Source organism: Perca fluviatilis, chromosome 4 (genome assembly GCF_010015445.1).
Source record: "Perca fluviatilis chromosome 4, GENO_Pfluv_1.0, whole genome shotgun sequence".
In the NCBI taxonomy this organism is placed as follows: Eukaryota; Metazoa; Chordata; class Actinopteri; order Perciformes; family Percidae; genus Perca; species Perca fluviatilis.
The window spans coordinates 11,229,855-11,243,946 of NC_053115.1; the positions used below are offsets into that span (position 1 = coordinate 11,229,855).

A 14,092-nucleotide genomic window follows, 5' to 3' on the forward strand; every position below is an offset into this window, starting at 1 on the left:
ATCATCATTCATAGTTTCCCTACACGGGGCAGGATGTCATTCATTTCCATCATGGTCAAGGGCTGGGCTAGGCTCACTGGAGTCTGTAATTTAGGAAAACGTACCTCATAAACACAGTTCAGTTAGTGACAGTCTCGCTATTTATAAGACCTGAAATGCAGTTGCATGCGTTTAGAGCTTGTCTGGTGTATGGCGTTGCTCGGAGCCGAACACAGCTCGTTGTACTTTGAAATGCCAGTCACAATGTGTTTTTCAGAGCGATTCAAACAGCTGTGTGGCAGAATGAAGTTCTTGTGTAATACACGGTGTACATATAGTCATGTGGTCATGTGAGTGATCACAGCCACAAAATGAGTACAATAGCTGTACAGACAGATGGGAGACTCTTTGTAGTCCACTCCATTCACTATAAATAAATAAAAAGTAGATCGCAAAAACGTGTTGCACAGATCAGGAGATGAATAGGGAAATGTATAGAATGAAAACCAATCCGAATGAATGATATTCCAAATGAAGGATGACACAACCCACCGTGTTTTCAACAAAACTCTGATGCCTTTGTGCTCTTTTACATGCGATACTCTACATATCTTTATAATGTGCGTTTCAGTTACACTTGTTTCCAGTGGTGGAATGTAACTTACTACATTCACTTAAGTACTGCACTTAGGTACAATTTTGAGGTACTTGTACTTTACTTGAGTATTTCCATTTTACGATACTTTTAATTCTACTTCACTACATTTTGGAGGCCAATATTATACTTTTTACTCCACTACATTTATTTGAGAGCTTCACTTACTAGTTACTTTGCAGAGTTAGATTAGTAATACAAAACATAAATCAACTAATACATGATGATGCATTTTATAGGTTAAGCTACAGCAGTAATTAAAACTAGCAACATCTGTACCAGCTGCAACATTAACTTAATTAATGAAAGAATGCATCACTAATTATAATACAGTAATACAATATGTTGTGAAATGGGCCATTCTGCATAATGACTATTTTTGGTACTATTAAGTATATTTTAATGCTAATACTTTTGCACTTTTACTTAGAGTATGAATGCAGGACTTTTACTTGAAATAAACATAGTAAAAGATCTCAATACTTCCTCCACCACTGCTTGTTTTACCCTCTCTTTTTTTTTGGATCCAGACAGAAGCAGAAAACCCTTCCCAGCCAGACTCAACACACTTTCCTTTCATTTTTGCCAGACCACGTCTGCAACCCTGTGTTATCGCAATCTCAGTCAGTGCCTGTGATTCCATTGAGAGGCATGAGACCAGAAGCGACACAAGTCTGAGAAACAGTTCTGTGTTGACTCAACTTCCCCCACACTCCACTTCCGGCCCAGCCAGCCCTCCCAGCCACGTCCGTCCACACCGCCCAGTGAGCCTCTATAAATCAGAACAGAGCGCACAGGCTCAAAACACACAAGATGGCACTATTTTAAAACTTGTTTTGTAATCATTGGAAGGCAGTCAAAAGAGATTTGAGCACACAGAATGCATGCGTTGGGTGGGAATGCTCATGTGAGGAGAGGTCAGGAAGTGGGGGGGTTTAAATGCCTCCAAGAGTTCACAGGTCATCCAACTTGATCTTTTTGGCTGAAAGGAAATGATCTTCATACCAACCACATTCCAGTGTGAATATGTTTTTTACTTGAAGCACCCTCTTTCAAAGTGGTCCTTTTCATGTTGGCAAATTAGATTACACTACTTGAAGCCTCTTGCAAAATTATTAAAGCACATTATATAATCCTGTTAAAGCTGTCATAAGGCTTCTGTTTGTGTATTTGAGAGGGAAATATCCCATTCCACGTACGTCATGCCGTGTGTATAAATACCACATACAGACCAAAATTCTTGTGCTCGAAACAGAATGGAAATTCACAACGAAACTATGGCTTCCTCCCGGCAAGTGACTCATTCAGAGCCGCTGTTGAACGTCTTCCACCCCTGGCCTTTCCTGATCGGAGCCCGAGCCTCTGGGTGTGTCTCCCTGTGACCTCATCTTCCCAGAAAACCCTCCAGAAAACCTCAACAGTGACATCGTTCACATGATGCAGCAGCTTCCATGCAAGTTGTCCACAACAACAAACCAGTCAGTCCATAGAAAAAAAACATCTCACTTTGCTGATTACATCAACAGCACGGATGGCGGTGCCGGTGCTGTTCTTGCCGGTACTTGTGCCTGTTCATTCAACCAGAGCATCAACCAGAGTGTGTGAGTGTGTGTGCAGATAGCATCCTGTTTATACAGCCTGGTTACTGCTAAAAACGTGTACAAACCAAACATTCAGTCTGAACCTTATTGTTATTGCCAAAGTTCTTTCCGTTCAAATCTTTGTGACTCATTCTACCTCAAGGACACAAATCTTTTCCGTAACCTGCCTGTTGTTTCTGCAAAATCTTCACAAGAACAGCGTTAATGAACAGAAGTACTGAACAGCTTCGCACATCACACCCAACACAAACTGCTGGGTCGACTAGTGAGGGGAATTATACATTCATGAAAAGAGGCTTTGTGTCCATGCACAAGACAATAGCTCCCACATGGCAGCAGGACTTTTTAAACCAGACACAGCACATTCAATGAGTCATCTGGCACACTGTCCAAAAGTCAGCAGATCAGTACCAAAAACACACACACAGTAAACTAATGTACTCAAAGCACATAATGATATGAATAACGGGGCACCTGACAGGCAGACTGGCTGTCAGATTTTGAGTTTAAAGAGTGTAAATCATACCTTGGCTTCTCTGAGGACTGATGGGCTGTGACGGATCTGCTGGGAGGTTTGTGTCCTTAACAACACTGTGGAAAGAAAAGTCCTTGGTCAGTGACAGAGGTCCTTAAGGGAGTTTGTGCTCTGACTGCTTTTGGAGGTGCCGCTCTTTGAGGGAAAATAGTTGTTCTCTCTGCGTGACGGAGCTTAGTCCATGTGGCTGGATGGGAAATGAACTTTCTGGGCAAAGAGCCAAGAGCAGAGTTGGTTTTAAAGACACAGCAGTTGCAGTGCTATGTAAGGTTTTGTCACACTTTATACAGTGTAAGTTACAAGTTAAGACTTTATTCATCATTACCATGCATACTGCTGAGTTCATTTCCACTGTTACTTAATAATAATAATAATAATAATAATAATTGTTTAACTAATGCTTTAATGAGCATTTAGCACAGCAATAGACTATATGCAGCATTACATACTCATATCATCTCAATTTAAACTAATATCACAGCTTCACGCTAGCAACCTTAGTAGCTAAAATCTACATTAATTCACAAAACACTCAAACACTTACACAACTCTTCCAGAGGTGGCAAGTAACTAAGTAGGCTACATTTACTCAAGTAGCTACTGTACTCAAGTACAATTGTAAGGTAATTGTACTTTACTTGAGTATTCCCATTTTCTGCCTCTTTATACTTCTACTGCGCTACAATTCAACTTCTACTCCACTACAAGAGGGAAATATTGCACTTTTTACTCGACTGCATTTATTTTATTACTTTAGTTACCAGTTACTTTGAAAATTCTGATAATTTATACGAAATATAATCAACAAATAAATTATGACATATTAGACTTTATTGACCCCGGTGGAAATTTACAAGCTACCCAGCTCTATATCAAGTAGTTAAAATGAGCCCCACCTAGCATTAAAGTGATGTAATGATAATCCAATAACATAATATAGCCTACATTTTTCTGAAAACCGGTCAATCTGCATGAGTGCTGTTACCTTTGGTACTTTAAACCTATATTTTGATGCTTATAGTTTTGTACTTTTACTTGAGTAAACATTTAGATGCAGAGTATTTGCTACTTTTACTTAAGAGATCTGAGTACTGCTCTCTCGGTGATCTCTCCACTCAGCTTGGCTATTCTGAAAAGTGACCAACTCAGTAGGTGATCTGTGATTTTAGTAACTAAATTTAGATTAAATTAGATTTGAATGTAAATTAGATTTGAATGTGCAGTATGATTTAAATAAAAAGGAAACATCTGTTCAGTTGTCACTGCTGTGATGCCTTGCCTTGCTGTGATGTGATGACATTTTTGTCCGTTAAAGTGATGGTAATGCCCACACACTTAAACAGGAATAACCACGCTATGCATGGCTATGCATAACACAAGCAGTCATGAGTTGTAAATACGTGAGCGGTTTCTCCCTCTAGTGGTTAATCCTGAGAAGGCAACTGCAGCAGAAAACCCCTGCAACACATCTGCCTACTGCAGTTAACAGAAACTCTGTGGATTATACAGACATCTCAGCAGCAGCAGCACACAGAGGCAGCGCAGCTGTCATAGCCACCAGGTCAAGTTAACAGTTCACCAAAGAGCAGTGATTTCCATCTCAATATGTGACGAGAACACTTTCTGTTCTGCTGCTTCCTTTTCCCTATGGATTAACAGGCTGGACCTGATCAATTACTGATCCCTTTCATTCCCACTGTAGCCTGGCAACAAGCTACTGGATAATTTGCACAGAGACATCTTCATTTCACCACTACTATAAATACTATGATGAGGTGATATAAAGGGCTTAGTAAAATCAAAATGTTACGTGTTTTTCACAATGATTATATACTGAATGCTTGGTGGAGTGTTTGTTAATAATTCAAGGTGATTATTTAACTATAACTACAATGTATCTTAGCCTAATGGATCCCAACATTTTTGAAGATCTAAGTTTCATGCACAGTCACACAGTCTGATTCATGACATGATGTTTTTTTGTGTGTTTAAAAAAAAAGAAAATTGAAATATACCCATTTGGACATTTAAGCATATAGTCTGCAAAGTCAGTGCTGTGTAATATCAGTGAAAAGATGACAGCCAATCACTACAGAACCACACTCTGATCTGTCACTTAAAGGCCCTGAAAACCTATTTTCCCCATCACCTTTTGGATCCTGAACATACTATTTCCTGCCAAAGTTAGAACAGTTTTCATTATTTCACTTGAGAGATTTCTGTTTTAGCTTTTTACTCTATGCTATTCTAACTCATTGCATGCTGATAAACAGAGGGGATACTCAGCTTTACTATGCAGAAATGATGATGCTGAAGAATGCTGAACTGAATGCACTGGTACGAGGTGAACTCCAAATCCGCGCACAACAATTACCCATGGGAGTAGGCCTACAAACAACACATAAAAAAGTCTGTCAAAAATCATGTTACAAACATTATTGACAGAAGATAAAGTCAGACGCACAGACTGGGGCAGAGTTGTGCTCACACATTTCTATAAAAATATTGGCCTATTTAAAAAAATACAAAAAAACAAACATTTGAATAACCTATAACAGGACATTTGATTGTAATTCAATTGTATGTATTTATGTATTTGCAGCATTAGAAAAAGGTAATGTCACATACTGGGTTGTTTGGTTACTGTCAATCCTATCTGATTAAAACCACACCACAAAATCTTGATCCAGCTGATCTTGATCATCAGAGTTCTTGAATGTTAAACGGAATAAACAATACCTTAAGATGATTTTTTTAAATACTTTGATTCATTAATATTTAAGGTAATAGAACCATACTTGATTTTAAGCCAAGTTTTCAGGAGCTTTAAAGAGTAATTAAACACCCACTCAAAATATTTGCTGATGCTGTGGTCTAACCTCTCACCTTGCTGCCATGATGTCCAGGTGTACTCCAGGTATGGTTACAGGTGCAACAGAGCACCCTTCGTACCACACCCAACCAGAATTGAGACAGTCTAGAAACTTTCAACCTTTAATAACTGATTTCTTTGGCCACTTGGGGGCAGTGGAAACATGTTCTGAACATTAACATATCGTCACATCAAATTTTACGTTGATATGGTAAACTTGTGTAACCAATGGCTTATTTACACATCCAGCAGTTATGGAGCAACATTATAATTTATTTGGAGTTGTGTTTGTGACCACCTGCTGAATGTTAGTATAATATTCACTCTCTTTTAGCTCTGTTTTTATTCTCCACCAACTCTAAGGGAAACATCTGTCTCTTTAGCTGCTAAATGCTCCACTATATTTTCACCAGCTAGTAATATTGTGGCTGTCTGCTGTTTGCTGCTGAGCAGGTAGTGTACAGTGGGTTTTTAGAAGTTTTGTATTTTATTATATTTTTTTCTGCCTGTTGCAGAAACTGCCTGCCTGCTGCCTGTTGTTCTCTTAATACATCCATGGTTGCAGCTGAAAACAAGGCTATAAGAGCAGTGAGAGTGAACCAAAACCTCCAAGTTGTGGCCAGACAGCTAAACATTGAGCTGAAACTCGCTGCAGATTCGTGAGAGAACTCTCTGTAGGTTCATCACTACAAGTGACCTCTTTCACGTTGTCACATTGTTTTCACATTCTCATTTGATACATTTATACATATAAAAAAATACCAATAGCCATTTTAAGATTTGAAGCCAGGTTTTCAGGAGATTTAAGTAGCCTATCATCATCAGGAAGCCAACCACTAAGACAAATTAGGCTAATTCAGGATTTTTCAAAAAACTACTTTCAAATGCTTTATCTCTCCATATAACTTCAATGTTTGTATAAATGTAGGCTAGGCTATGTGTGTTTTGCAGGAGACACTACAATAGGCTACTTACTGCGGCTCTGCAAACCACAAATTGATATGTTCTAGACGTAGGCTCTGTTTTTGAATAATTGCCCGTAGAAATCCTTTTAATAAAAAAAAACAACCCTGGATTCCCCTCATCAATGGACACAATAAAAACACATTGTAGGCTACATTTAGATTGTGAATGGGCTCCAGCTCCTGGGTTTACTGTCACTGATCAGATGAGTAGCCTAGGGATGGATGTGATGAGGATGTTACATCACTTGCAGTGCAGCCAGACGCCAGCAGCAGCATCCAGCTCGGAGGGAACGCGGCGCACAACCCCAGCTGGCCATATTGTACACCAGCTCCTCTCCGCAAATCGGCTGCGTCACACCTAACAAAACATATAGCGGCGCTGTAGCAATAAAGTCACCACATCAGGAGGAAAAACGCTGTTTTCAAAACACTACTCGGCTGAGCTGGTAAGTGTTTGGATGAGGTAAATCTTTTTTTTTTTCACGGTGATGCATCGGTCCCATTATGTCGAAGCCTTGCTGTGTCCTCTCCTGCGCTTTTGTGGTTAACAGGCTTTCTCGTGGCCCACAAAAGCGCCTCACATCATTGTGTTTGATTTGTAATGCTGTTTGCACGTGTAAAGGACATGATTGCTATGGTTTCTTGAATGATTTAAAGAATCACACAGGAGCTGAGAATAATCCATAATGGAGTAATACGCGCTTCTCCCCCCCCCCCCACACCCCCAGTTTGGTGTTTTTTCGTGCAGGGAAAATGGTTAAACTGGGGAATAATTTCAGCGAGAAAAATAACGGCAAGGTGGTTTCTGAAGACGGATTTGACACCATCCCTCTCATCACACCACTAGATGCCAGTCAGCTGCAGTTTCCTCCACCAGATAAGGTAAGATTTTTGTCTATGTTTCCACTGATTTGGAGAGTCACAGTGGGGGGGCCTTCATTTATATATTTCTATCATTCCAATTAGTCCAATTAAGACAGGGGGCCTCAAGGAAAACACATTTCTCTGTGTAACCAGTGTTCATCCTTACAGGTATATTATTTCTATAGTATAATACACTTAATGTAACCCATCCTGCCTCGGTGAACTCTCATTTTCTTCCTGAAGCTATACTTGAAAGCTGATTGGATCGTCTCCCATGTATGTGTGTGTTTTTGTGTTTCTACCAGGTGGTAGTGAAGACAAAGGCAGACTATGATGGTGAGAGCAAGAAGGGAAAGCTACGATCTCCTAAAATCGCAGAGTTCTCAATAAGCATCATTGAAGGCGTATCTGAGCGACTCAAGGTAAGAATGATGTCGCTGACATTGTCTGCGTTTCATACATCATCCCATTTACAATATATCTCCCACTCCTACACATGCATATGCCTGGAGAGCAGACAGCTGTGTCCTTGCAGCTCAGGACATTTGTCACTGCCGTCATAACATTCCCCCACCAATAACCAAGTTATACTTCTTTGCTCAGGCCACCCTAATGTCCTGTGTCCTGCGCAGCCTGTCATCTTGTCGGGCTACACAAGGAGACATAATGCATAATGATTCACTTAACCCCGCCCTGAAACTCTCATTAATTCAGCTGCTGCCATGGCGATGGCCTCCAAACAGCAAGCATCTCTCCCACCTCCCTCAACGCCCCCCTGGCTGGCAGATGTGTGACACCATATAGAATGATTAAAAAGCATGTGCTTTTGTAAAAGAAAAGATCAAAACACAATCCTGGGTGACTGAAGACCTCCTTGCATACTTCAAAATGTATGAACTAGGTGTTCTGCATGCAGACTAAGCAATAGTCTACTTGATATTCAAAATCAACAGATGAACCTGTCTCTGTGAGGTGTGTCAGGCTTCCTTTAGTAAAAGAGCTTTAATTCTCAAACATCTGAAAGGCAAGGAGGCACACCACTGTCTCAGAGAACACAGCTCACTTCCTCTGATCGTTGTTTTGAAATGCTGCAGGCAGCCCTTTCATCACAGACAGTCCTTTCGTAATCTCCTGTTGCTTTGCACTATGTCTGCTCTGCTGTGTAACTGCAGGATTTACACAGACGGATATAAATAATATACTTTTATTCATTTTGATATGTGCTGTTAACAGTCTAATTAAACCGGTGCCAAACATACTGGGTGCAAAAAGGACTTGTTTGCAGGCACCGTGCTCGCAATCCAAGAAACCCTCAAGAATATTCTGACAGAAATTTCACATTTGCATCTGGATTTTCACTTTCTCAATAATCCAATTTGCCCACAAGCAAAATAACATATGGACTCATAAAAATAGCTTGGGCACACCTTGGGGCTCAACATCTTCGGCGATAATGAGGCGATTTCTCCCACACCTTGTCCTATCCCTCCCTCCCACTTCCTAGAAACACCAGCAGTCGTTACATAACTCCCCTGAGAGGTGAGAGCTGGGCTGTACAGATGGTCACACAAGCCATCTTCCTGTCGAGTTACTATGTGCAGAATATCCTTTATAGGCCTGCCTGGCTGTTAAGTGACTGTTATTTATAAAACAGGTAGCTTGAGTCAAGCAGTCTGATTGGTTCACAGCTGTAATAAAACAACCATATACAACGGCTATGACGTCTAATTCCTTTGCACAATAAGTATCACTCTGTGTCTGAGAAAAAAAAAACGCTTGAACTGATAGCCTAACTTAAATAGCTAAAACCCAATACAAAATGGAAACATTTAGGGTTAAATTCAACCTCCTGAGTGGCCTAACTATGGAGGAGTGGATTGAGCAGTACCCATCTCCTGAGGACAGAGGGGAGCAGCGGAGGAAAATATGTCCTTTAGCACAGAGATTCTCAATAGTTTTTTTAGCCAAGGACCCCTTAACAAGATAGAGAATACGCGGGGACCCTGTCATATGCATGTCCCTTGGAATAATATGACGTAGCTACATTTCTGTAGTCTTAGTTACGTGAAAGAACAACACAAGAGAAATGTATTAGAAAGATATTAGACATGTATTAAACAAAGTTGCAGAGTCTAAGAGTTATAGATTTGTTGGATTACAACTCTATGAACTATTATAGATTTGAAAATTGAAATACTATTCATTGAACAATGAAGCCTTTTGCTAAAAAAGAAATACAAAGTTTTACATGATGATTTGAATGAATGAATCTGAAGACTTCACAGACCCCCTGGCAGAGTGCTACGGACCCCACTTTGAGAATGAGACCTTTAGCAGAGCTGTGACATAGGTTTGATGATGGAGCTGTTGTGTATCTAGGCCTGTAACTAATATTACATAATTGTCTAATCCAATTATTTTACTTAATCACCATTTCTTTGTTTAACTGCAATTAATTGCTCACATTAGCTAAGGTTCTAAGGGGTATAACGGTAATAGTCAAAAATACAATGTTTTATAATAAAGAGGCGTGGTTTGCTTCATAGGCTGTGTACCTGTGTTATACCATTATCTGGGTCACATAACAGTGATACAACCAAAAGATGCATCCTGGGATTCATTCAAAACTTGCTTTTGTAAAAAAGTAACATTTGACTGAAAGAGACAATTATATTGTTAAAGGTCCCATGGCATGAACATTTCACTTTATGAGGGTTTTTAACATTAATATGAGTTCCCCTAGCCTGTCTATGGTCCCCCAGTGGCTAGAAATGGTGACAGGTGTAAACCGAGCCCTGGGTATCCTGCTCCGCCTTTGAGAAAATTAAAGCTCAGATGGGCCGATCTGGAATCTTGCTCCTTATGAGGTCATAAGGGGAAAGGTTACCTCCCCTTTCTCTGCTTTGCCTGCCTAGAAAATGTGGCCCGCCCATGAGAGAGAGAGAGACATCATGGCTTGCAAACAAGCAAAGTGGCAGTTGCTCAAGTCCACACCCCCACCCTCCACCTTGCCCCCTCTCTCCTCCTCAATAGCATTTAAAGCTACAGACACATAAATGGCACATACTAAGGAAAGCTCATTGTGGGACTGGCTCTAGTGGCTGTAATTCTGCACCAAGGCTGAATTTCAGGAAAGAGACTTCAGATACAGTATTAGGGGACCACTAAGGCCTATATAAAAGCATCCAAAAAGCAGCATGTCATAGGACCTTTAATCGCAATTATTTCTGAGACAATTAATCGTACAGTAAAATGTGGAATTGTTACAGCTCAATGTGTCTCTCCCATAGGTGACCTTGCTTGTGATCTGTGCGCTGGCCTTCCTGGTGTGTGTGGTCTTCCTGGTCGTCTACAAGGTCTACCAGTATGAGCAGCCTTGCCCCGACAGCTTTGTTTACACGGTAAACACTTAATGAGCATCAATGTTTGTGACCCTGTCTGACAGTGATATGTTAAAGTGCTCATATTATGCACATTTTCAGGTTCATAATTGTATTTAGAGGTTGTACCATAATAGGTTTATGTGGTTTAATTTTCAGAAAACATTGTATTTTTGTTGTACTGCACATTGCTGCAGCTCCTCTTTTCACCCTGTGTGTTGAGCTCTCTGTTTTAGCTACAGAGTGAGACACCTCACTTCTGTACCATCTTTGTTGGGAGTCGCACATGCGCAGTAACTAGGTAAGGACTACTAGCCAGTCAGAAGCAGAGTATGAGGGTGTGCCACACTAGCAGCTAGGCGAGCATTATAACGTGTGTTACAAAGTGACACACATTTGTCACGGAAGTAAAGGCTGGACTACGATAGAGCTGTTTGGAGCAGTTGGTGAGCAGTGTTTTCTGTTGGAGATGGTAAGTCCCTTTGGGGTTGACTGTGGGCTTTTTCACTTTGTAAACCTATAATGTGCACAAAAAAATACAACAAAATAAAGGAAAGGGGAAAAGCCAAAAAGCATAATATAAGCACTTTACTGTGATTATCTTTTTGTGTCATTGTTTGTTTTATTTACTTTGCAAAGCGTTTTAGCAGTTTTGAAGAGTGATACATAACTTAAGTTTAATATATAATAAATATGTCATATAGACAACCTGACTGTCATAATGCATAAAAAGCTTTTTCACTATACCAGTTTTTACATTATTTTAAACTTTAAAAATAAGTAGTAATACAATCCTCCTCTTACAAATGAAAAGTTGAATTATTAAGCAATAAAACACACCATCGCTCAGTCCAATACACAGCTACAGCGAGTGCTGGCCACAAAAGTTATATAGTCTTGCTATAAAACTTGTGGCAGTGGCGTCAAGGACCATTGACTCATTTCTGCACAAGCCTTATCCATTTTCACAGGCACCGGTATGGATTAGGTAATGCAGCTTAGTTTGTATCAAGTTGTTTTATCAATTTGTTTTTTGTTTTTCATTTTCTGCGTGATCTTTTGCTCTGGTACAAACAGCGCATCTGTTTTGTCACAGTTGTCTTTTCTTCTCATATAACTGGGAACTGTGAATCACAGTTTGTTTCCCAGAATACCATTATACTACAGAAATAATAATGTTGTCACCTAGTGTGTCGTTTTTCTTTTCACAATGGCTCGTCTCTGTATTTTTATCCCGTTCCCTCTCTCTTTGGAGCAGCAAGGTCGCTGCATGCCGGCTGGGATGTATGGCAACTACCCCCCTCAGGGCCCTGGGGGCCGCGGGCGCCTCTTTACCCTCATAAACCACTACAACATAGCCAAGCAGACCATCACCCGGTCAGTATCACCATGGATGACCATCATGTCTGAGGAAAAGGTCACCCAGCAGGAGACAGAGACTGCCCAGAAACTGGCTTAACCAACCTGGGCTTAACCAACCTGGGATACTGGGATCAGGAGGTGGCCTAACCTGCTGCTCAAAGAAATAAATAAATAATATGGTTGTGCCATTCAAGCAAACCTCAGAGTCCCGTGGCTTTTTGTGGGTGAAAAATCAACTTCTCTTGCCTGAGGTGCTCTGCTGCCTTGTTAATCTAGTTTGGTCCGCTGATGTGTACTGTAGCAGGAAATCTGTGGAAATTAGTTTTCAGCAAAGCAAGCATTACCGTTGGGTGGATTCATGGTTTGTTTGAATCGCATATGTTGTTATTTATTTGCACTTAAAAACAGAGTGGCAAACGTGTAGATAAAGTCACACGGATACAAACACAGACACACACTCACTGTCTTTGTACATACACATATGTAACAAAACTCTCTTTAGTACTCACATTGTGAAATGACTGCACCATCTCGTGTCTGCGTCGCTTGTTTTAACGCACATGCACGCAGGACTCTAAACACAATCCGTTTGCTTTGAGCTCCCCCCCAAATACATCAAGTACTGATAGCGCATGTCAGACCTCACGAGGTCCAGCAAGTGGTACATGTCTCACAAGGCGCCAAAGTTTGCAGCATATTTGCCACTGAGGTCATCTATGTCAAAATATTTTACTGTCATGATATTGTGAATAAATGAGGCTTGACCTGGAGGAAGCCTTTTAACCAGCGAAAAAATAACTATTTTAATGGTGTTGTTTTGTCACAGCCCATACTGCTCTCTGCATATACTGCTGTTAAGGAGTTTTAAGTACTCGATGCATTGTCTTTTTAACCAGCATTAATGATTGTCTACGTTCATTTAAACTACTTGTGAACACCATGTGCTTTTTTTTGCTGGCCACTTAATGGTTACTTTTCATAGCATACATTTTATGCTACTGTATTGAATGTTTTTGCATTGCTAGTGAAGCCACTGTATTGTGCAATGCTTTGCATTGATTGTCACCATAGATGGCTGTTGGTAGCCAGATGCTAGACTTAGGTTGATGTAGTGGAACAATCTGACAGTAGTCGCTTGTACCGATGCTTTCTTCTGTATTTGTCATTTAAACTTATTAAACTGTTACAAATGATGTACTTTTTTCAAACAATGTAAGGATTGCCATTAAAGTGCATTTGGTACATAAAAATGTTAAATGAAAAACTGAAAAATAAAGTGCCCACATTTCACACCAACATCCAAGTGGAATGCATATATGAACATTTTTGTGAAGTATTTCAAGAATAAATTGTCAGTAATGCTGAAACTCCCTCAGTGCAGAAATTAAATACAGTTAACAGCTCCGTTTCCTTTGAGTTGAGATCAAAGAATAAATTCTAAGCGCCGTAATGCTTTAACTAGGATATAGGTTCATCCTAACACTCACAAGTCCCATAACCACGGGTTCCGTCCCCCGACTCATATCAGTTAAATCAAAGGGTAAACAAAAGAGGAGCTACACTTAAGAACCTAATTAAAATTACCACTGCAATGATAGAATAGAATAGGAAAATTAGATGTGGACTATTAAATATTAGATCTCTGTCTTGTAAAGCAGTACTATCTTCTTCCTTCTGTGTGGAGTCTGAATGTTCTCCCCATGTTTGCGTGGGTTTCCCCCACCATCAAAAAACATGTACTAGGTTCTCCAGTCAGTGCCCTTGATCAAGGCACTGACTCAGATCTGGAGTTGGTCCCCGGCAGACCCCGGGCGCTGTAAATGGCTGCCCACTGCTCCGTTGAGGGATGGGTTAAATGCAGAGAATGAATTTCGCTACA

The 14,092-nt window shown here is 40.3% G+C and overlaps 2 protein-coding genes across 2 annotated transcripts in view; one reads left to right on the forward strand and one right to left on the reverse strand.

The window, feature by feature from the left end:
* The window catches only part of tacc1 (transforming, acidic coiled-coil containing protein 1), a 32,661-nt gene extending 29,685 nt beyond the window's left edge, over positions 1-2,976 (reverse strand). Inside the window, exon 1 of the mRNA XM_039797525.1 lies at positions 2,762-2,976. The gene's annotated coding sequence lies outside the window, so the exon portion shown is untranslated. The remainder of the gene's footprint in view (positions 1-2,761) is intronic.
* A 3,876-nt stretch (positions 2,977-6,852) lies between these two features.
* LOC120558172 (neuronal vesicle trafficking-associated protein 1-like) lies at positions 6,853-13,511 on the forward strand. The gene is made up of 5 exons (XM_039799105.1): positions 6,853-7,053; positions 7,336-7,489; positions 7,777-7,893; positions 10,762-10,872; positions 12,110-13,511. The coding sequence occupies exons 2-5, from the start codon at positions 7,361-7,363 to the stop codon at positions 12,308-12,310; spliced, it is 558 nt and encodes a 185-aa protein (XP_039655039.1). The 5' UTR covers positions 6,853-7,053; positions 7,336-7,360; the 3' UTR covers positions 12,311-13,511.
* The last annotated feature ends 581 nt before the right edge of the window (positions 13,512-14,092 follow it).

What these genes read in the sequence shown, in the direction of transcription:
- LOC120558172 (XM_039799105.1), top strand. Translation starts at nt 7,361, where the DNA reads ATGGTTAAACTGGGGAATAATTTCAGCGAGAAAAATAACGGCAAGGTG. An exon ending in AGTTTCCTCCACCAGATAAG is followed by an intron (nt 7,490 to 7,776) that starts GTAAGATTTTTG and finishes TGTTTCTACCAG; the next exon opens with GTGGTAGTGAAGACAAAGGC. An exon ending in CCGACAGCTTTGTTTACACG is followed by an intron (nt 10,873 to 12,109) that starts GTAAACACTTAA and finishes TCTTTGGAGCAG; the next exon opens with CAAGGTCGCTGCATGCCGGC.